Below are 22,377 nucleotides of genomic sequence, written 5' to 3' on the forward strand. Positions count from 1 at the left end.
CAGAAAAGGGTCAGAACTTAAGCCTCACACATTTTGAAGGTTGTACTTTTACTAATCAAGACAAAAGTCCTTTAAACCAACAGCCTTTAGAATTACTGTCAAACAGCCTTTAGTCAGTTTGGCTCAGTGGCTAAAGCATTGGCCTGAGAACTGAAGGGTCCCAGGTTCAATTCCACTCAAGGGCACATGCCCAGGTTGCAGACTCAATCCCTAGTAGTGGACATGCAGAAGGCAGCTGATTGATGATTTTCTGTCATCACTGATGTTTCTCTCTCTCCCTTCCTCTCTGAAATTAATATATATATATATATATATATATATATATATATATATATATATATATATAAAAGTTATGTAAATGAGCATACTGTGTGGTTTTAGGAAGAAATAGCTTATTTTGTTTCTGCCACTTTCACACCACAGACCAGCACCTCTCCCTGTCAGATTTCCCTAGAAAATCCTTTATATTCTTGATTGTCTCCCTTTTACAATTTCTCTAAATCCTTCATATATTCTTGACTCTCTGAATTCTGAATTATGTTCTCAGAATAATGTATCATTTTGGATTACCACTCTAAGTCTCTGAGCATTATCACAACATTTCAGCATTCACTCTTTGCACTACATGCAGGTCTTAAACATTTGCATTCTCCTCTCCCAGTTCCCTTCAATGGAGAGCATATTACCCAGTAGAAGCCAAAGAGAATCAGGGGACAAGGAAGAACATTGGTCTCCAAGGCAACTACAAGAAACAATTTGCTAACCTCTACCTTTAGCAATGATAGGGAGCACCATGACCTTCAGCAATACGTACAGGGATTACACCATACAACTCTAAATAGAACCAACGGAATCAGCAAGAATCACTGTCAGGATCCTAGAAAATACAGTCTCCCTCCATTAGAATCAGGATGGTTAATCATCTGTGAGCTCTCTATTAACCTCACAGATTACTTAACCTATGAATTAGCTGCTTTCACTCCTTTTTAATGGGACTGATTAGATTTCATGGGATATTTATACTCTATAGGGAATAGGTATTTCTAAATTTAAGTTATAGTCCATTAGAAACTCAAATTGAATTCTTAATTTAATAAGTCAAAGAAATATACTTTAAACAAATACCTTGCTCCAGTTTTGTCCATCTTGTTTAAAAAACAGATTCGAGGTATTTTGTGTTTATCAGCTTGCCTCCATACTGTGAGGGTTTGTGCCTAAATCAAAGAGCACATGTGGGGGGAAAACTGTTACTACACATGGAATAAAGAGATCCAGGACTCTATTATAACAAGGAATTGGCCTTATTCTAGCATGGAATTATTGCCACTGCACTTACACTTCTAGCCTTTTTTTTTTTGGCTATCAGGTTAACATAGCTAAGAATGTAAGGAAGTGTGAGCTTCAAACTTGGAATAATGCTTTGGGTGACCTAGGTTTAAAAGGCAGGTTTGCTTACAACCCTAGAAGGAATGTCTCTCTCCAGAGCTAAGAGCAGGTGTGCTGATTGCCCACTGTAACATACCTGCCTTTTCTAAGCACAGGTTCCACTGTGTGTGCAGCTATCACCTGACTCCTTTGGGTCACCCTCTGGGACGTAGGGCTTGGGGTACCAGCACAAGAAAGTGCTGATATTCTGGCTATTGCTATTTCTGTGACTAATAAAGTCTTTTGTCTCTAACTCAGGAGTCTTGTATATTCTGCCAAAATCCATAAAACTATGGCAGGCTAACTTGTTAGCATAAAAATAAGTAGAATCTCAGACCTTTCACAATTCAACACTAACTGATATTTCTTATAGAAAAGCAAGCATACTTTCCTTTTTATAAAATATCTGAGGTCACATCTCAATTATTATATTATAATTCCAACTTTCTTTAATTATAATTTGATTTACATCAGCTCATCAAATAAAGAGTTACAGTAAACTAAATCTGATACATTTTACTTTTTAAAAATATCATGCTGTTCTATTTTTATTTTACTTTGGCATATTTCTTACCTCTACACCGGCAGAGGCATCAAACACAGCAACCGCACCATCCAGCACTCTTAGGCACCGCTCAACCTCCAAGGTAAAGTCCACATGACCTAAGAAAGAGATGGAAAATATAACACTTAAAATCTTAAAACAAAAACAAACAAAAAATGTGTTACTCAGCAATCCCACTTTTGGGATATATCTAAAATTGACAGTATTACCCTAACCAGTTTGGCTCAATGGATAGAGCATCAGCCTGCGGACTCAAGAGTCTTAAGTTCAACTCTGGTCAAGGGCATGTACCTTGATTGCGGGCACATCCCCAGTAGGGAGTGTGCAGGAAGCAGCTGATGGATGTTTCTCTCTCATCGATGTTTCTAAGTCTCTATCCCTCTCCCTTCCTCTCTGTAAAAAAAAAAAATCAATAAAGTATATTAAAAGAATCTACACTAATAAAAGAGAAATATGCAAATTGACCATACCTCTGCAACACCCACAAGACAATCAGGGTATGCAAATTAACCCAAGAAAGATGGCAGGTTAATTTGTATATGCAGGTGTGGAGCGACCTGGCAAGGCACAGCGCCTGCAATAAGGAGAGGGCGGAGGGAGCCACAGGGGCAGCGCTCTGGCCAGAGCGAAGACTGAAGGCTCAAGCCGAAGCAAAGTCTCTGGCCAGAGCGAAGGTGGAAAGCTGAGGCTGGAGTGAAGGCCTGGGTCTCAGATGCCAGAGGAAAATGGGTGCTGGCAGCCAGGGGAAGGAAGGCCTATTCTTGCACGAATTTTTGTGCAACCAACTTCTAGTTGAGAGTATAAAAAAGATTATCTGTACACTATGTTCATAGCAGCGCTATTCACAACAGCCAAGAGGTGGCAGCAACCTTAATATCCACTGATGAATAAATGGCACATATTCAAAATTTTGTATATATATGAAATGTGTTATCCATGTACAATGGAATACTAAGCAGTCTTAAAAAGAAAGGAGCTGAAACCGGTTTGGCTCAGTGGATAGAGCGTCAGCCTGCAGACTGGAGGGTCCCAGGTTCAATTCCTGTCAAGGGCATGTCCCCGGTAGGGGGTGTGCAGGAGGCAGCTGATTGATGATTCTCTCTCATTGATGTTTCTAACTCTCTATCCCTCTCTCTTCCTCTCTGTAAAAAATCAATAAAATATATTAAAAATGTTTCATAAATAAATTAATTAATTTAAAAAAAAGAAAGGAAATACTATCATATGCTATAGCATAAATGAACCTTGAAGGACTTTATGCTAAGTGACATAAGCCATTCACAAAACAACAGATTCTGTATGATTCTACTAATATGAGATATGTAAAAGTAGTCAATTCCATAGCTCTAGAATTAGAAGGGTGGTTACCAGGAGTGGTAGGAGAAAAAAAGGAATGGTTGTTTAAAGGGTACAGAGTTTCAGTTCTACAAGATGAAAAAGTTCTGAAAATCTGTTTCACAATACACTTGACACTACTTAACACACTTAAAAATGGTTAAGATGATAAATTTTATAATATTTTTTACCACAATTTAAGAAAACACATACACAAACAAAACCCTGAAATGATACAGCATCACTGCTAGAATAGCACCATACCTGGTGTATCAATTAGATTGACCCTGTACCCCTTCCAATCAAACGTAACAGCAGCTGATTGAATAGTAATGCCTCTTTCTCGCTCTTGAGCCATGAAATCTGTCACTGTGTCACCGTCATCAACATCTAATAAGGGAAAAGATGATATACTCACTCTTAATCACAAGAGCATTTTGTTGGTATCTGATGTCTACCTAACAATTTAATTTTGCTTTAAAAACTGTTCATAAAATATCTGGTTTAATGTTAAGGGTTCTTAATCATTCTCTAAACAAATCTTTATTCTAGAAAAAGCTCTTTCAGCATGATTAGCAATTTTCTCATAAAAACAATTTTTCTGTAACAATTGGGATTAAAATATATTAAATATTTTAACCCTTTGCACTCCGCTGTCCCCTCTCAGGGGACATCGGAATTCTAGCATATCACTCGGATGTCCCCTTTCAGGGGACATTGCAGTTTATTAATGATTACGGGGAATTGAGTTAATTCAACGCACGTTTCCGCCGTTAGTGTCGAGTAGCTGGTAGCCAATGTCCAGAATGGTTCGGAGTGCAAAGGGTTAATTTTACTGAACCATATACCATATACTTCTTTCATTTTTTCCCTAGTTTAACTTTAAAATTTTTTCTTTTTAACATTATTTAACTTTTAGTTTTCTTTATCTGATGCCCACTCAAGGCAGAGCAGTGCAACGAAAGAGCACAGACAGACCCAGATTTAAATCCCAACTTGACTCTGTGATCTTGAGCAAGTTGCTTAGCCTACTTTGTGAAATCAGGCTAATGAAGCCAGCCTTGCTGGGCTATTACAAGAATGAAATGAGGCTATACATACATAAAGTACCCAGCTCAGTAAGTGTTAAGTAAATGGAACACTGTAGAAAAATTCCTTCCAAGTGACCCTTTATAAACCCTTCTTATTACTGAACTTTCAAAAAAAGGGGGGTGGGGAGGGGTGGGAGGAATTTATACAATCCAAATAATCTTGGTAGAACTTCTATAGCATAGTCATGAATAAAGTTCATCCTGACAACTGAAGAGGCCACTAAAATTAATTTGCAGTAAACTTTTTCAAAATTCATTAACTTATTTTTTAAGTTCTTAGTTATATTCAATATTATTTTGTATCAGTTACAGGTGTACAGCATAGTGATTAGGCAATCATATATTTCACAGTGTTCCCCCTCATTATTCCCAGTCCCACCTGGCACCATTCACAGTCATTACAATGTGACTGGCTATATTCCCTATGCTACACTTTACATCCTGTGATTATTCTGTAAGTACCAATTTGTACTTCTTAATCCCTTCACCTTTTTCACCCAGCCCCCCAACCCATGTCCTAAAATTCTTAACATATATTTTATCCTGATTGAATTTATACAGTAAAATAAATGGGAAAAAGGACTTCCAGTCAAGATGGCACAGTAAATACTGTTTGCCTCTTTCCATGACATCAAAATTACAATTAAATTCTAGAACAACCATCATTGAGAAGCACCTGAAGACTAGCTAAACAGAAGCCCTACAGCTAAGGATATAAAGCCATGCTGAGACTAGTGGGTGGGGAAAGACACAGAATGGGCAGGTCCCACACCCAAAGTGGTTCCCCCTGAGGTGCAAGGAGTCCCAGCTCAGCACCGGGCTCCCTAGCCCAGGGCCCCAGTGCCAGCAATAGGAGTCCCCATCACACACAGCTGTGAGAACCAGCAGGGACTGTGTCCGAGTGAGATGGAGGACAGCTGGAGACCTAGGCGTCCTCCTGAGGGGCCCCTTCCACTCACTCACTCACAAACGCATTTGCCCTGGACTCCCAACACAGGGGCAGCAGCTCGAGAAGCATCAGGAACACCTGGGAGGAACTGAATTGATCAGCTTTAGGGTGAGGGCTGAAGGAGCTGGGGTCTGGAAAGCTCTTGGGGATGCAAGTGCTGGCAGGCGCACTGTGTCTTTGTTGAGCACACCCCAACCAGCAGCTAGAGGCCAGGCAGGAACCGTATCTGTGCTCTCCCCCAACCTGGCTCTGCCCTGGTGATTACCTGAGACCCGCCTCACCCAACTTATGCACCCAACCAAACCTCTTCCAGCAGCTTTTTTAAACAAGTGGCTCTGCCTTGGTTGGACATGCACTTTCCTAAAATCTCAAAAACCCAAACAAGCAGCAGCTGGCCTTGGTGTGCCTTAAACCGCTGGCTAAGTGGCCCCAAGCCTGGCACAAATGGTGACTGTTCTCAGCTTGCATTGTAACTCCCACCAGGTGACCACAGTCTGGCAGAAGCAGTGACCAGTCTTGCTTTACAAGTGACCACAGCCCAGCACAAGTGGCAGCTGGCCTCAGCTCACATCGTAGTGCCACCAAGGGGCCCCAAGCCCAGCCTTGGGGCAGACAGCCTCAGTTCACTGCCTAGCCTCTCCAAAAGGCCTATAAGCCCAGCACCAATGCCAATCACCACAGATAAGTTTGTAGCTCCTACCAGGTAGATCCAACCTGGGCACAAACTGCAGCTGACCTTGTCCAGCACCAAAGTCTCTCCCAAGAGCTTCAAGAACTACCACATTTGGTGGCCAGCTTCAGAACACAAGAGCACCACCCAACCAGCTCCACGCACAACACACAAGAAAAGTGGACTCGGCCATCACCAGAGCCCCATTAACATTTCACCTAAAACAACTAGAAAAAGAACAAAGCCCAATGTTAAAAAATAATAATAATAAAATAAATAAATAAGCCCAATGTCAGAAGGAAATAATAAAAACTAGATAAGTAAATGAAACAGAGAACAAAAAGACAACAGAAATATTAATGCAGCAAATAGATGGTTCTTTGAAAAGATTAATAAAATTGACAAACCATCCTGACCAGTTTTGCTCAGTGGTTGGAAAATACTGAGGAGGATTAGAATCTTCATTTGAAAGGCACTCTACTCTGAGAAAAGATTACAAGGATCCAGCCGAAACCGGTTTGGCTAAGTGGTACAGCGTTGGTCTGCGGACTGAAAGGTCCCGGGTTCGATTCCGGTCAAGGGCATGTACATTGGTTGCGGGCACATCCCCGGTGGGGGGTGTGCAGGAGGCAGCTGGTCGATGTTTCTCTCTCATCGACATTTCTAGCTCTCTATCCCTTTCTCCTTCTCTCTGTAAAAAATCAATAAAATATATTAAAAAAAAAAAAAAAAAAAAAAAAGATTACAAGGATCCAGAGAAATGGTTCTCAATACAAAAAAAAAATCACTGCAGGGCTTTGGAAAAAGATACTCATTTCCACTTCTAGTATTATGGACCTGATGACCATAATTTGTAAATTTCAAAACAAATTATTTTACCAGTGATAAAAGAAAGGCACTTCATAATGATAAAAGGGTCGATTCATCAGAGAAATGTAACAATTATAAATGTGTATGAGTCTAATACACCATCCAAGCATTATACCTCAGACTTGCTGAACAACCAAGCCATACCAGACTTGTTGAAGCTTAATTTCCAGAGTGGAGTAAGGTCATGTTTATTTAAAAACAAAACAACAACAAAGCTACATGGGGTTTCAAATGTGAATGCCTAGTCAAGAACAACAGTTTTTGACATGTTATAATTAAAAAATAAATCCAAAACTTATGTAAATACTACTACTACTACTGTGGGATAAAAATGAATAAAATCCTTTATTTCTCTGCATGATAACTTGACCTCTGGTTAACTTTTTGGCTCTTTCCTTCTAGAAAACAGAAGTATGTCAACTATGTAGCTAGGCAAGACCACTTATTGGAAAATGTTGATTGGTAAGCTACACCTGGCTTGGGAAGAACTGTAAATGAATTATATATACCTGATGGAGATACATAGCTTTAGGTTTCCCTGAGGAGGGCACGCATGTCCCTTGTGAGAAACCCTGAAGGAAGTCCACAGAGCTGGAAGAAGAGATTCATTTCTAGAGAGCGTAAGTCTTCCAAGCCAGAGTGGCTCCAATGAATCTTCTAACTTTGCAATTAAGCAATCACTTCTGGCCAAAATTGACAGTTCCCAGATAGCCATGCGGGCTGCTTTAAGAACTCCTACAAAAGAAACATCTTTTGCTGGTCTGCTGGTAAGTTATGGTTTTTGCCCCATAGCTTGAATAGGCCAGCCCACACTGTGGCCTAAGGTAGTCTCTTGAGTCTGGATATTTAGTTGAACCTAGAAAGACCCGTTAGTGGGTGTAGCAGCTACCTTATTTTTATGTTGTGGTAAGATAATAGTGGCTCCATGCCATACTCAAGATCTCTAGGCTGACTTCTCAATCAAAATATTTTCCAATGATGTTTTTGCTAACGGGGGATAGGGAGAGGAGGAATCCATTCTAACCTCCCAGTGATCTTGTGTATCCAGAATAGTACAATATTCTTTCTGTGGTGGTAGTTTTGCCTGCATCAATATGAGCCATAATTCCAATATTACGGATTCTGTTTAAAAGGGAGAAAAAAAAAGACATGTGTTATCAGGAGGACATTACTAAAACTGTAAAACCCAAATATGCTGTGCAAATTTTGAAGCTGGTGTAAAAACTAGAGACATAGAAAACATATCACAACCACAGTATTTTGACAAAATAGTGTCAAAAGAGCTAACTACAATCTTATGAATATCTTATATTTGTTTCTATGAAAAGTGTGCTCTTCCTATATTAAAATTTTTATCTTTCAATTGTGAAAATAGCTTTTAAGATACATAACATGTATTTGTAATAAGGTAGGGCAAAAGTAACAGAAATTAGAGCATTCACTAACAATGCTGATTAAGCCCATGAGAGAAACCTGTAACTTTTCATGGAGCCTATGGAAAAGACACTATCAATGAAAAGACAATACTTACTTAGCTATAGGAGGATTGATGATGGACCGAAGAGATTTGATATCATTTCCTAGTAATCCTAATGAAAAAAAGCTTAAAATTAAACTGTTTAGGAAATTTCCCTTTAATTAACAGATGAAATTACAATACTTTTAAGCAAATACTGTAATTCTAATTAAAATAAAATCTAAGCTAAATAGAAGTCTCATTTACCTAAAATTTATTTTCCTGAAACTTCTAAAGAAAGGCTATATATGCAAAACAACATAAAGTTTTTAAACATTAATTTCTAAATCACATCCTTAGAAAAACAGAGATTTACGCTAATCTCTGCCACACCTACAATTCCATAATAGAGCTGTAGATTAAGAATTAAAGCTCATAAAAATAACCTTAAGGCAAGTATATCTTGAACTAAAGAAAAATATAAAATGCAGTCCTATAAGCCTGCAATGTCAAGACTTGAAAAGCTAAGAGTGATCCTCATAACAACTGATGATGAATTTCTGTACAACTTGGAACCACCTTCCTTCAGGAATCCCAAGGATAAAATACCTTTAGAGCCAGGCTGGAAGGCACTACTGAACAGAAGCTATAATAATCGAATACTTCTAAAAGGCCAAGTACCATTTCTGGAATAAAGTCCATAATGTCTTACTCTATGTTTAACCAGAAATGTACTAGGAAATCAATTTACAAAATATTATATTTTATTAATAATATTAAAACAACAATGCATTTACATTTATAAATGTAATTTAGATTGTCCTGCTGTTTAAACCAGTTTCCCCAAATTTCTATAATAAGAATTCTACTATATTTTGGAAACCTCATGGAGGTGTGAAGAGAGAAAGATAATCTATATTGCTACAGATAATTTTGCATGAGCAAAATACAGCAACATAGATTCACACAACAATACAGGCCATTAAATTCACATGCCCCCTTACAAGTCACAAAGACAATCAGTAATTTTACTCTATTTTTCTCACGTGACAAAGATGGTAATGAGAATAGCAAAAGAATGAAACGAGTTTCAAGTCTCCCATATGCTTGCTTACTTCAAACACAAGAACATTCAGAATTGGGAGCAGTCAGTTCCTTGGGCTCCCAGCTTTAACTTTTTCTATTTTTTTTTTCCATAAAATTTTTATTTTATTTTCAATATACAAAATAAATGTATTACCAGATTGTAGGTACAAAATAATTAGCCATTTACATGCAATAAATATTAATGTTTCAAGAAAAATGATTTTAAATATAATATTACCAAGACTGTACACACACAGTATAATATCACAAGCGTAAGCAATATTAAATATTAAAAATCTACAAATAACAGAATTACTTCTATTATATTCTAAAGTATTTTTTTCTCTGGCTCTATTTTTGTTCATCATATTTCACAAATGAGTGAAATCATGTGATATTCATCTTTCGCTGACTGGCTTATTTCACTTAGTATAATGGTCTCTAGGTCCATCCATGCTATTGCAAATGGTTAAGAGGTCTTTCTTTTTCACAGCAGTGTATTATTCCATTGTGGTGTAACAATTTTTTAACCCACTCATCTGCTGATGGGCATTTAGGCTGTTTCCAAATCTTAGCTATTGTAAATGGTGCTGCTATGAACCTAGGGGTGCATATATCCTTTCTGATTGGTGTTTGATTTCTTGGGATATATTCCTGGAAGTGGGATTTTTGGTCAAATGGGAGTTCCATTTTTAACTTTTTGAGGAAACTCTATACTGTCTTCCACGGTGGCTGCACCAGTCTGCATTCCCACCAGCAGTGCAGGAGGGTTCCTTTTCCTCCACATCCTCACCAGCACTTATCATTGTTGATTTGTTGATGATAGCCATTCTGACAGGGGTGAGATGGTATCTCATTGTCGTTTTGTTTGCATCTGTTGGATAATTAGTGACTTTGAGCTTGTTCTCATATGTCTCTTGGCCTTCTGTATGTCCTCTTTCGAAAAGTGTCTATTTAGGTCCTTTGCCCCTTTCTGAATGGGTTATCTTCCTTTTGTTAAGTTGTATAAGGCTCCCAGCTTTGAACGGCCTATTAGCAACCCTAAACTATCCCAGATAGACAGTTAACCAAACTACTCTCAATAACCTTCAAAATAAATTATTCTGGTAAAGCTCTATTGACAGAAAATACTTTTGTATAAAAACCGGAAATGTACTAGAAAATAAATTTACAGCAAGAGCACTCTACAAGTAGACTCACCTGGTAAACTTTTGAACCAGCTACTAAAGCTGACTCAACCCTTCCCTTCATTCGGCTTATTAGGATGACCAGCAGATGAGGAGCATGAATAAGCATATTGGGGTTCCCTCCAGACACCTATCGGAATACTCTCCACTCCTAATAATCTCAAGGAAATAGCCAAGAAGTAAAAGGAGCCACTGTTTCCAAAGTGGTTGGAGCCCCCTAATAACAGAGATGCTTACAAAGGAGAGAGAGACTTGGGGAAGGGAAGGAGAAAGAAGGAGAAGGAACAGAGGGAAAGGGAGAGAGGACAAGGAGGGACAGGAAGAGGAGGAGGAGAGAAAGGAGATGAGGGGAGAGGTTGAGAGAAGAAAGCAAGCAAGCAATTTAAGCAAAATGAGAAGAATTTAACAGTATTACCTGGCAGGGAACTGTAACTTCTTCCAAGAGACACAAGTGGCTTTATTCTTTTTAAACTTGCTCTTATTCTAGAGCAACACATATTCTAGTGAGGAGAAAAAGAAACGACATTACCTTGGTTAGCGTGACTCATTACAGTGGTTTTAACATTATAACTATGCTTTGTCAGAGGACAAAATACTTTGAATCTCCTTAAAGCAGTCCCAATTTATTAACTCCAATTCTTTTAAAAAGTGACAACCCAAATTATACGACAGGAAAGACAAAGAATAAAATCAATACTAGTTTGCTATTTTAAGCTGACCTTAGACGCCAGTTCTCCTAGACATGCAGCATTATCATCACAGAGAACGTGACAGAAAGACGAGCTCTCAGGACCCGCTCCAAACAAGGGAACAGAAGCTGTGGAGATGGGGCAGAACAACCTGAGCTGTAACAAGCTCTCCAGGTGATTCTGATAGCTAGTTTGATAACCAAGATCCTGAAGTTTCCAGAGACTCATTAATGTTAAAAAGGTCTCTTACCCTGGCTACTCCTTAGTTCTTCTCTACAACTAAGAGCTGGTGGGGGTCATAAACTAATAAAACTATTGGCTGTTTTCAGGATTTATAAGAATGCCTAGACATTAGAATTACCTGGAAAGCTTTAAAAAAAACAAACAAACAAAAAAAAAAAAAACACAATTGGGCACTAGCTTGTTTGGTTCAGTGGATAGAGCATCCACCTGTGGTTCAATTCCGGTCAAGGGTACATGCCCAGGTTTCAGGCTCCATCCCAAGTGGGGGGTGTGCAGGATTCTCCCTCATCATTGATGTTTCTATCTCTCTCTCCCTCTCCCTTCCTCTCTGAAATAAATTTAAAAAAAAATTTTTTTAATGGAGGTTGGGGAAGAAGGGGCTGGCCTTTTAAAAAGTTGCCCAGGTATCTTTGAATGGTCCCACATAGATACTGAATATTCTCCATCCCAGTTTGTACTTAGACCACTAGATAGACATTTAATGGCTGACAATATATTTGGAATTGTTACAGTTAGAGTATGTAATGATTTGGGGCTGCCACAAACTGCCTTTTATATCATGGAATATAAAAGCTTGTGCCTTCTATATTATTTCTTCATTAGTTACAAAGTTTCTAGCAATAAAGCACTATTATCCTAAGAAAATATTTTAAAAGAAGAAACTCAAAGCTATTAAAATTTTCACCAAGGTGATGACCAAGGTAAGACAGGGTGTGTAGTCTGAAAGCATCAGCAATGAAAACACTGAAGAAAAACAGTAATTGTTTGTGCCACTAATGACCTCAAAATGGAATACAGAAATAGATATTCTTCAAAATGAAAATGAATTTATAAACTACTGATAAGGCATGTTTCTTCTTGGTAACAGGTTCTCCCATATCTGTAAAAAGACATATATATCTTTTGGAAATAAAGTAAATGAAGTTGTTTCAGTATATATAATTTTACAAGAAAAACTTACACAGATGTGCAAGCTGGATATGTTCTTATGATTCACTGCAAATATCCTCAAGTTGGACAACATCTTGGCTCTCTAAACTGTTATTCTCTGAAAAAGAAATATATAAGATTATAAAACTAAGTTTACATATTACATGTCAGTAATACATATGTAAGTAAGGCATATGTAGATATGTGGTAAAAATGTGTTACTTTTAAAAAGTAGGAACAATATTTTTAGCTATCAAAAACAATGCATTTTTCAGAAAATGGAAATTCTGACAAAACATAAGGAATACGGTCCTAAGCTTAAAATGTTCCTTGTTCTTTTCAACATGCTTATAATTCTTCAAAAAATATATATGTGACAGAAAAAGATTTGTTGAAATTACAAAAAATATATCATACCAATAAAAAATTTTATGAAAAATATATAAAATTAAGTATAGAAAGGTTAAGCATCTACCTACATGTTGGTAATTTCTCATTGGTAATACAACTTTTTAATTTATCCATATATTCTGATTTTTCTACCATAAATATGTAAAAAATATACAAAAGCAAGTCCTCTTCTATAATTATAGAAACTAAGTATCTTTAGTTTTAAAACATTTACTAAATATTCACTATGTTTTGACTACACTATTAAAGCTATGAGAAATGCATGGAAACATTTGATTGGATGGAGACAAAAATAGATAGGGTTAAACCAGTGCCCAATGTTATGTAAGAAGCCATGTCAGATGACTATTATTCCTGGTAAATTTGCTTTTTCTCTGTATCTTAAGACAGAAATATTCACTATCCATATTCAGGAAGTATCCATATGAATATAGGAAAATATTCAATATCCATATTTTATTTCCTAAATATATCTTGAATCCATTCCCTCTTCTTCATTTCTAACACCAAAGGGCAGGATGTTTGCAAAATCATGCACGTTAGTTAGATCTCTTCTAAAAAAGAACAATGAATTCTAACATAACAAAACAGAAAAAGTTCACTAATATGATTTGATTTCACCCAATCATATATACATGTATGGATAAGGCTGAATCTTCCTACACTTCAACCAAAATTTTTTTAAAGATATACAGTAACATAAATACAGAAGCAGGAATAAGATGCCAGCTGTTTTCTACCAAATCAGACAGTAAAGAGACTTACAAAATTGTAAACCAATGTAAAACGTTCTTCAAACTATTTTTGTTTTGAAAAATGGGCATTTTTTTCATAAAACATTACTTACATTAACATTTAATGGGCGTATAACATTTTAAAGAATGACTAAAATATTTTAAAGTTTTGCTTTAATTTCTAATATTTGAATATCAATTATAACCCATACAAACAAACCACTCTAGAATTCTGAATCATTTTTAAGAGGGTGAAGGGTTCCTATAGACCAAAAATTTTGAGACAGTTATTCCAACACCAAGTTTTCCAAAGAGAATGCCCGTCATTATTTAGGTTATAGACAAAAAAAAAAAAAAAAAAGTATATATAGTCAGCGTTGTTTAAAATGATGTGAAATTTAATTTACATAAAACAATTAACTTACGGGGAAATGTTAAGTAAATAATATAATATAGAAAAATATTAAGTAAATAGCACAGGTGACATTCATGTAAGATCAGTCTCACAAGGTAGTGCTCAAATCACTAAAGTGGGAAATGCTGTTTTGATCCATTAACACATACCTCCAAATAAACAACACCTTGTCACTTCCTTACTTAAGGTTTTTAACACGATAAGTCTGTCCCCAAACTCCCTTCACAGCCTTGTACTCTCCCATTCCCTACTCTCCACGGGGGAGCTTCAGCCAAAATCCCCCAGACACACCATGCCTGACAGCTTCACACGTGCGCGTGCTGCCGCAGCTGGAAAGCATCCTGGGACTCCCAGAGTCCTTCCTTCCCTGGCAAATTCCTTCTCCAACTTGGACGCCTTTCCCAGTTTCCTAGGAAGTTTTTCATACTACCGCCTTGGTGCTTTTATAACACTCGGAATTCATATTTATTCACGACAAATATGCTATTTACAAGTTCTCTCCACTCCTGTGAGCTCCCCAAAAGGAGAGATTTTCTACCAGCAGTGCCTTGCACAGATGCCTCATTTCTTAAGTGATTTTCTTCCTCCCCGTGGGTAGAAGAATGGTATCTTACCAGTGTGGACAATGGAGTTATTCATTCGACATCATTGAGGCATTCATTCATCCTCAGATCTTGGAGAATACCTAAGGGCTCGCTAAAGGTTGTCTTAACACCTGATGGCATCATTAGGGCTGCTGCATCCCTGAAGGTCAGCGGTGCCCGCGGCGGGCAAGGTCTTAGGCACGCGGATCGGTACCCACCTGGCATTCAGGCGCATCCCGGAGGCCAGCTGTTTCCCTCCAGGCTGGTGTGAGCGGGGGTCCGGGCCGCGCCAAAGCCTGCACAGACCGCAAGTCGCAACGTCCGCCTCCCTCGGGGAACGCCTTGGCACCTCCAGAACCGAACCCGCAGCCTCTCGCTTCTGCCTGCACCGGCCCCGACCGCGGCAGCACACCACTTCCGGTGGTGTAACACTCAAATGCCTCCGACCAACAACTTCCGCTCTTCTCGCGAGAAGCGGAGAACAGAAGCTCGGAACCAATCCGTCGAGCTTTCGCCGGAGTCGGGCGTTTTTAGAAGTGGCCCTTTCCTGTCGCGAGTTGCGAAGAGTCGGTTCTCGAGGCTTTTGAGAGCCGAGGACTGAGAGCTTCTTCGCGCCCGGGGGACTGCGCCCGGCGGCCCGGCGGCCGTCACCATGGTGAGGAGGCGGGCTCGGGAGCTCGCGACGTGCGGCGTCCGAGTTGGCGGGGTCTAGGGTCCCCGGGGCGCTGGGGCTGGGGGTGAGAGGTGGTGGGCGGAAGTGAGATTCAGCTGAAGGGAATAAGGGTAGATAGACTTCGAGGGGTCGGCTCCGTGGAATGAAAAGAGACTTTAACACCGGGGACACAGAATGGGGTATTTGCCAGACGAAGCACAAGCTTGAGAGCAAGACACGCTTCGCTATGTTAAATCCCTGGTTTCACCACATGTTGTGGCCATCGTGTGCCAGAACCTGGCGATAAACCCTATGGTGTAGGCATTCATCCCGCCGCCAGCTCATTGTACTGCGGAGGAAACGGAGGGCACGCCTTGGCCCTGGCCAGGCATCTGAGGAGTGGCGCGGTCCGGCTTACAGCCAAACCTGACTGCCAGACCCCGCAAAACTGTAATCTGTTTCTGTGCAACATGGCATTGCACGTACCTTGCACAAAGTTTACGTAATAGCAGTTGAAAACACCACACTGATGCATAGTACCTTGTTTCTTAGCATTATTCTCCGTGGAGTTGGCTTTGTATCATTTTATTTTTGCAGTGTTAAAATACAAATGGGCTGGGGCTGCCTATTTAAACAAAATTGGCATATAAAATAGGCAAAGGGCATCTCAGACATTGCAGGTGAAATGCAAAATAGTTCGGCCACTTCAAAACGTTTGACATATGTCCAAACAAAGGAAAAACTAGGAGGAAACATCGATCACTGGTCCATGGATAAACCAATGGTGGTCTGTCCGTACAATAGATACTATTTGGCAGCAAAGAAAAGGAAGTGCTAATGCAGCAATGTGGGGGATCTCAAAAGCCTTATGCTAAGTGAAAGAAGCTAAATATTGTAGATTTCCATTTGTATCTCATTTTGGGAAAGGCAAAACGAGAGCAAAAGAAACCAGATTGGAGGCAGTAAAAGAGGAAGGACCTCCAAGTGGCACAAGGCAACTTTCTGGGGGTTGGAAATACTTTCTATCTTGATTTGGGTGCTTAAACAAGTGTATAGTTTGTCAAAACTGACAACTATGTGAGCTCCTGAATCAGATCATCCTTTTTGTATAATTAAGTGGATTTTGGACAGTTCCTTTCAGTGAGCAGTAACTTTCACTGAGATTATTAAATGTATATCCTGATGCCTCATCCAGGATCAAATTTTATTTAACGTACATCATGTCAATAGACTTAGTACTGCAAGTGTCATTTAAGGAAGAGAACGTTTGGATGAAATAGAATCTTCTGTATTCCATATGTTGCTCAAAAAAATTAAAGTTAACATTTTTTGTATCATTATAGCCACAAAACGAGTATATTGAGTTACACCGGAAGCGCTATGGATACCGTTTGGATTACCATGAGAAAAAGAGAAAGAAGGAAGGTCGAGAGGCTCACGAACGTTCAAAGAAGGCAAAAAAGATGATTGGGCTGAAGGCTAAGCTCTACCATAAGCAGCGCCATGCTGAGAAAATACAAATGAAAAAGACGTGAGTGATTGTTTGTTGTAGCAAGTTAACACCTTTTGAGTAATAGTTATTAAAAACGATAATCTTGAATCTTTTCCCATTTTGATAGTATCAAGATGCATGAAAAACGAAACACCAAACAAAAGAATGATGAAAAGACTCCACAAGGAGCAGTACCTGCATATCTACTGGACAGAGAGGGACAGTCCCGAGCTAAAGTACTTTCCAATATGATTAAGCAAAAACGAAAAGAGAAAGCGGTAAGCAATAAAAATGCCTTCTTTTTTGTTCAGGAGAGTTACTTGAAATCAAATTTGAGGGACTTGGTTTGTTTTTTTCAGTTCTATTGGAAACATGAAGTCCAACTATTCTCACTTAGCTGTTGAAGTCTATAAATTTCACTTTATGTAAAATGTTTAAGTAATATAATTGCTTTCTCATCAGCCAGCAAGCACATTTTAGGATTAGTTTTCTTGAAAATTTATTAGGAAATAACATATCTTTAGTTTTTAAAAAATTATTTAAAAACAAAAAGTAAGTAGTAAGTCTCAAATTTAGTATTTTAACAGCCTCCTATACTTGATAACAGCTCCTAATACTGTGCTGTTGTAAAGGATACAACCTCCGCTTGTTTATGCTGCCCTGCAGTGTGTCAAATTGGTTTAAAAGTTAGTGGAGCCCTAGCTGGTTTGGCTCAGTGGATAGAGCATGGTCCTGGGCTCGATTCCAGTCAGGGGCACATCCCAGGTTGCGGGCTCATCCCCAGTCAGGGGCGTGCAGGAGACAGCTGATTAGTGATTCTCTCTCATCATTGATGTTTCTGTCTCCCTCTCCCTCTCTGAAATCAATAAATATATAACTATATATATATATTTATTATTATTATTATTTATTTATTTATTTTTTAATGGTTGGATAGTGGGAAACATCCTCAAGTGATTGAACACAAATAAAAATTCAGCAGTTAAAATTTTTTTTCTGGTTTGTGCTTAGTGTTAAATTCTGCTAAAAACAGGAAAAGGCATGCATATACTATCTTATACACCTGGTGATAGATAGATAGGAATCCAGGAAGCAGTAGGACTTGTGGTAACTGTATTTAAAGAACTTAACAGCCTCCAGATTTCATTTTTAAGATGTTACTGCTGGTTTTTTTGTTACGTAATTATGCAGAATTAGAATGGTAGAACTTTAGCACCAGAAGAAACTTTAGAGGTTACCTAGATAACCCCTCTTTATTTTACAGATGGAAGAGATTGAAGTCTAGGGATTTGTAAATCATCTGCGAGATCACGTGCCTATGGATTGGTAGAGTAGCCTCTAGGACCTTTATCTTAGTAATAAGTCCAGAATTCTTTCAACTGTCTTGCACTGCTTTAGTTTTTTTCATAGAATTTAATGTGCATTCTAGGGAAGTACAAAATATCTGGAGATGATTTTGTCTAGTAATGCATTCTAAAAATCCATTTGAGGTAGAAATACAAAGATGTTAAAAGACAGCCTTCCAGTTTTACACTTTTAGTAATAAGCACATACACTACCTAGAGAAGTCAGTGCCTTAGTACAGGTGGTATTTTTCATCCATAACAAAGCTTTAAGATTTTTAGCTTAAGCAAACCATTATATTTAATAATTAGAAATCCAGTGCATGAAATTCATGCACTGTGGGGAGGTCCCCTCAGCCCAGCCTGCACCTTCTCCAATCTGAGACCCCTTGGGGGATGTCCGGCAGTGGGACATCCCTCTCACAATCCGGGATTACTGGCTCCTAACCACTTACCTGCCTGATTACCCTTAACCACTTCTGCCTGCCTGCCTGATCACCCTCTAACCACTCCCCTGCCAGCCCAATTGACACCTAACTGCTCCCCTGCCAGCCTGATTGTCCCCAACTGCCCTCCCCTGCAGGCCATCTTGTGACATTTTGGGGTCACCTATCTTGTGATGATGTGGGATGGCCATCTTGTGATGCGAGGACGTGAGATTCAATTTGCATATTACGTCTTTATTATATAGAGGCCTGTGGTGTACCTATTATATAGAAAAACCTATGATATATAAACTAGTTTCAATTATTCGGGGGTTTGTGAGGAAACAGTGCAGACCTCTAGAAAACATTGGAGCCTGATCTTGTTGTTTAAGAAAAAAAGTGAATTACTGTTTTGTACAACTAAAACATACGTGACTTCTTATTCCCATTGTCTTTTACTAACAATGTAAGTTTTAACTGGTCTATTTTTAGGGAAAATGGGAAGTCCCTCTGCCCAAAGTTCGTGCCCAAGGAGAAACAGAGGTATTAAAAGTTATTCGAACAGGAAAGAGAAAGAAAAAGGCATGGAAGAGGATGGTTACGAAAGTCTGCTTTGTTGGAGATGGCTTTACTCGAAAACCACCTAAATATGAAAGATTCATTAGGCCAATGGTAAGTCCTTTGCAAGAGTGCAGTGGCTTAAATATGAGTTCCTGTATTAAACTAGGGTAAGTACATTACAGTTTCCTGAAATTTCTAAATTGGTACAAAATACAGGTTGAAAGACATTTTAAGATTGTTTTTGTTATTTTAAGTTAGTGATAAAGGATTGCTTAGGACTTTTCCACTGTCATCAAAATCTTGTCTTCAGTTTCATAAGAAATTTGAGATGAAAAAGAATTTTCATTACATTGTCAGTGAATCTTCACTTTTAAAAATGCCTTATTAGGATCTTCATTTTCCACATGAAGTAATTTTACTCGTTGAGTAAGTGATCTATATGCCGGATTCTTATTTGAGAGCAGTTAAAGAACTGAGTAGGGCTGTTTTCAAGAGTCAACTCTGGTTTACTAAGGGGAGTAGCTTAATGCTTTGAAAACACTCAGTATGCAAACATTGCATAAAGTAAGTTTAATATAAAAGTGTGGGACTTTACTTTCTGTTGACAGCAGTAATGGTCAAAACCTGTCGGCCTATTTCTCCCCTCCCCACTGCCACAACCAAATATAATTGAAGATATATTTTTACAAAAGCTTTTAAACAGACTAAATTATTCTCCCAACTAGGTATCCAGCCTGCTTAGAGAAACAAAGAATCAGGAAAATTGGCAGTGTTACTCTTAATTCTCAACCTGAGTAATATTCAATGGATTAAAATGTCAAACAAGCCTGTTTCTATAAATAAAGTTCTATTGGAACAGTCATGCCTATTCATATTGTCCATGGCTGTTTTTTTTTCCTGCATTATTTGAGTAGTTTCAGCAGAGACCATATGGGCTGCAAAGCCTAAAATACTTATTTAGGTCATTTATGGAAAACATCCTAGATTACATCATGGACTCCCCTTACTTGATTTTTATATTCATAATCTCTAAATACATTTTGGTGATCTTATCAGTTCTACAGGGAGAGAACATGCCAGTCAGATTGTTCTAGACTTTCAGTAGCTTGGCAGATAATATATTTTATTGTGAATTAATTAAATGGCATTCTGAATGGTTTCTTGCCAGCTTGATTAATTAATGAGTCCTTTACTAAGAACTTATTTAGTATCATTTGCTGCCTATCTCTATTTAGATAATTATTGCATTCAAGAGACTGCAAAGTGTTGTGGCTTTTTAACACGCAACATTCTTAAAGACCACATCGAGGTGACTGGGTGACTGGGGTCTCTTCCGGTCCTTGACCAGTATTACCATCAGTGCAAAGAGAGCTAACAGCTTCCATCTTGGAAGTTAGCTGAGGTACTTCAAGACTTGGAATCAGAATGCTTAAATTTGATTCCATTCATTCACTGTTTAACCTGTGAACAAGTCATTGAGCCTGCTAATCTTCATTTTAAAAAAGTAGGGGTATTTATCCTGTAACAGATTTTTAGTCTAGAATTGTATTTTTATTTGATGCATTAGATTTTACTTTCAACTCTTGTTTTTGAGACTTGGAAAAGATAAGCAAAAAAAGATCACTACTCATTGTTAACATTTTGGACTCAAACATTCTTGTGTTTATCTTACTAGGGCTTACGTTTCAAGAAGGCCCATGTAACACACCCCGAACTGAAAGCGACCTTTTGCCTGCCAATACTTGGTGTGAAGAAGAATCCCTCCTCCCCACTTTATACAACCTTGGGTGTTATTACCAAAGGTACTGTCATCGAGGTGAACGTGAGTGAGTTGGGCCTTGTGACACAAGGAGGCAAGGTTATTTGGGGTAAGTAAATTTGTTAGTATGGGGATGCTGCTCTTGGAATCCTAAAAACAAATTTTCAAATTGGCAAAGTACACAGCAAATTGTAATGTGGAAGAGATAGATAAGTTCACACTTGATGTAAATCAGACTTAAATCTTTAGGAAGAATACTTTTTGTAGAAAAGACAGTTATGAATATAATTTAACTTACTAGTTTTATTATATGAGATGTACTGCATTGCTAGGCTTTCATGCTGTATTTAAAAAGAAATTACCAGGGAAGATATGATAACTAAAAAATATTGGAAGAAATACAATAAATTAACCATGAGTGGGAGAAAGCATATCAAACAGCCACACTCTTTCAGTGGTAATGAAAAACTAAAATGTCATGTAATTATAAATTCCTTTTCCTCATTTTCTTACTTTTCTGCTTTTAGTGCCCAGATAGTCCTAAACTTGTTCTTTGAAAGGGAAGAATCCTATGTAATAAAAGGCTAATATGCCTTCTACCAGGAGTTTGACCAGGGGGGCGGGGCCAGCTGGCTGACCAAACACCCACAGCCCCTCCTCCTGGCCTGTACTCCCCACCCCATCCCAATTGGGGGCAAGTTGGCCAGACCCCACCCATGCACAAATTCGTGCACTGGGCCTCTAGTATCATCTATAACTCAAGGTGTTTTTTTTTTAAGTTTTTATTAGCTAATCTCTCTCTTTCTTCATTTTGTTTCCTTAGGAAAATATGCCCAGGTTACCAACAATCCTGAAAATGATGGGTGCATAAATGCAGTCTTACTGGTTTGACAGCAGTTTCATATAAGTAACTTTGTAATTGTTGAAGACTATACACCAATCAGAAAAACTCCTTTACTATGTTTCTGAGTGCTATCAAACAGTTTACATGTCTGCAGTCCTCAAGAGAATTATTTATTCTATTGTAAAGAATATTAAAATGGCCCAGTTTTATAAATTGGTCTTTATTTTGGGGTCTGTTTATCATGAAATTGAATGATTAAAAAAAGCAATTATAACAGTTTCCTACTTCATCAATATTTGTATTAATAAGTGGGTATTCACCAATGCAGATCTTTTATCCTAAGAGTTAATGCACACTTAATATGGGGCCTAGGCTATAAAACTATCATATCTAAAACCTCACCTCATTTAGTCATCATTAGTTGTAAAAAATGTAGCATTAACACATCTAGTAATGTTTAAGTTTATAAAGTATTCACATTAAAGGCATACGAGAAAAGGTACACTACAGTAAGTTGAATTCAGAAGGAATTTAGGTAAATCTTTTCTCCCATAATTAATCCTTAATTTCTTCAGATAGTAAATCAGTAGTTAGTATTTTAAACATTTTTTTTTTCTCATTATATATAGTAACTCCTACTTGGAACTGTGCTTTCTATCTG

At 38.2% G+C, this 22,377-nt stretch overlaps 2 protein-coding genes across 11 annotated transcripts in view; one reads left to right on the plus strand and one right to left on the minus strand.

The window, feature by feature from the left end:
* The window catches only part of GFM2 (GTP dependent ribosome recycling factor mitochondrial 2), a 55,638-nt gene extending 40,578 nt beyond the window's left edge, over positions 1-15,060 (minus strand). For 5 of the 10 annotated variants that reach the window (XR_014794927.1, XR_014794928.1, XR_014794929.1 and 2 more), the window contains exons 1-8: positions 14,859-15,060; positions 12,528-12,614; positions 11,050-11,134; positions 8,437-8,494; positions 7,930-8,027; positions 3,590-3,715; positions 2,000-2,088; positions 1,126-1,214 (exon numbers count right to left, since the gene is read on the minus strand). Coding sequence is in view for 6 of the 10 variants with exons in the window: in XM_084882619.1 (XP_084738745.1) it covers positions 1,126-1,214; positions 2,000-2,088; positions 3,590-3,715; positions 7,930-8,027; positions 8,437-8,494; positions 11,050-11,134; positions 12,528-12,590 (608 nt within the window). In the remaining 4 variants the exon portion in view is untranslated. Of the gene's footprint in view, positions 1-1,125; positions 1,215-1,999; positions 2,089-3,589; positions 3,716-7,414; positions 7,541-7,794; positions 8,028-8,436; positions 8,495-11,049; positions 11,135-12,527; positions 12,615-14,670; positions 14,782-14,858 lie in introns of those variants that run through there. The other 5 variants (XM_084882621.1, XM_084882620.1, XM_084882622.1 and 2 more) reach the window with 5 other exon arrangements.
* A 92-nt stretch (positions 15,061-15,152) lies between these two features.
* On the plus strand, positions 15,153-21,992 carry NSA2 (NSA2 ribosome biogenesis factor). The gene is made up of 6 exons (XM_084881374.1): positions 15,153-15,295; positions 16,636-16,823; positions 16,912-17,062; positions 19,045-19,224; positions 20,789-20,981; positions 21,696-21,992. Exons 1-6 carry the CDS (start codon positions 15,293-15,295, stop codon positions 21,761-21,763), a joined length of 783 nt encoding a protein of 260 aa, XP_084737500.1. The 5' UTR covers positions 15,153-15,292; the 3' UTR covers positions 21,764-21,992.
* Positions 21,993-22,377: the final 385 nt, after the last annotated feature.

This window comes from Pipistrellus hanaki, assembly GCF_964339955.1.
Source record: "Pipistrellus hanaki genome assembly, chromosome: 4".
Lineage (NCBI taxonomy): Eukaryota > Metazoa > Chordata > Mammalia > Chiroptera > Vespertilionidae > Pipistrellus > Pipistrellus hanaki.

Bases quoted from the DNA above. Each gene is read 5' to 3' on its own strand.
- NSA2 (XM_084881374.1), top strand. The intron at 17,063-19,044 runs GTAAGCAATAAA...GTCTATTTTTAG, and splicing joins AAAAACGAAAAGAGAAAGCG to GGAAAATGGGAAGTCCCTCT. The intron at 20,982-21,695 runs GTAAGTAAATTT...TTGTTTCCTTAG, and splicing joins AGGAGGCAAGGTTATTTGGG to GAAAATATGCCCAGGTTACC.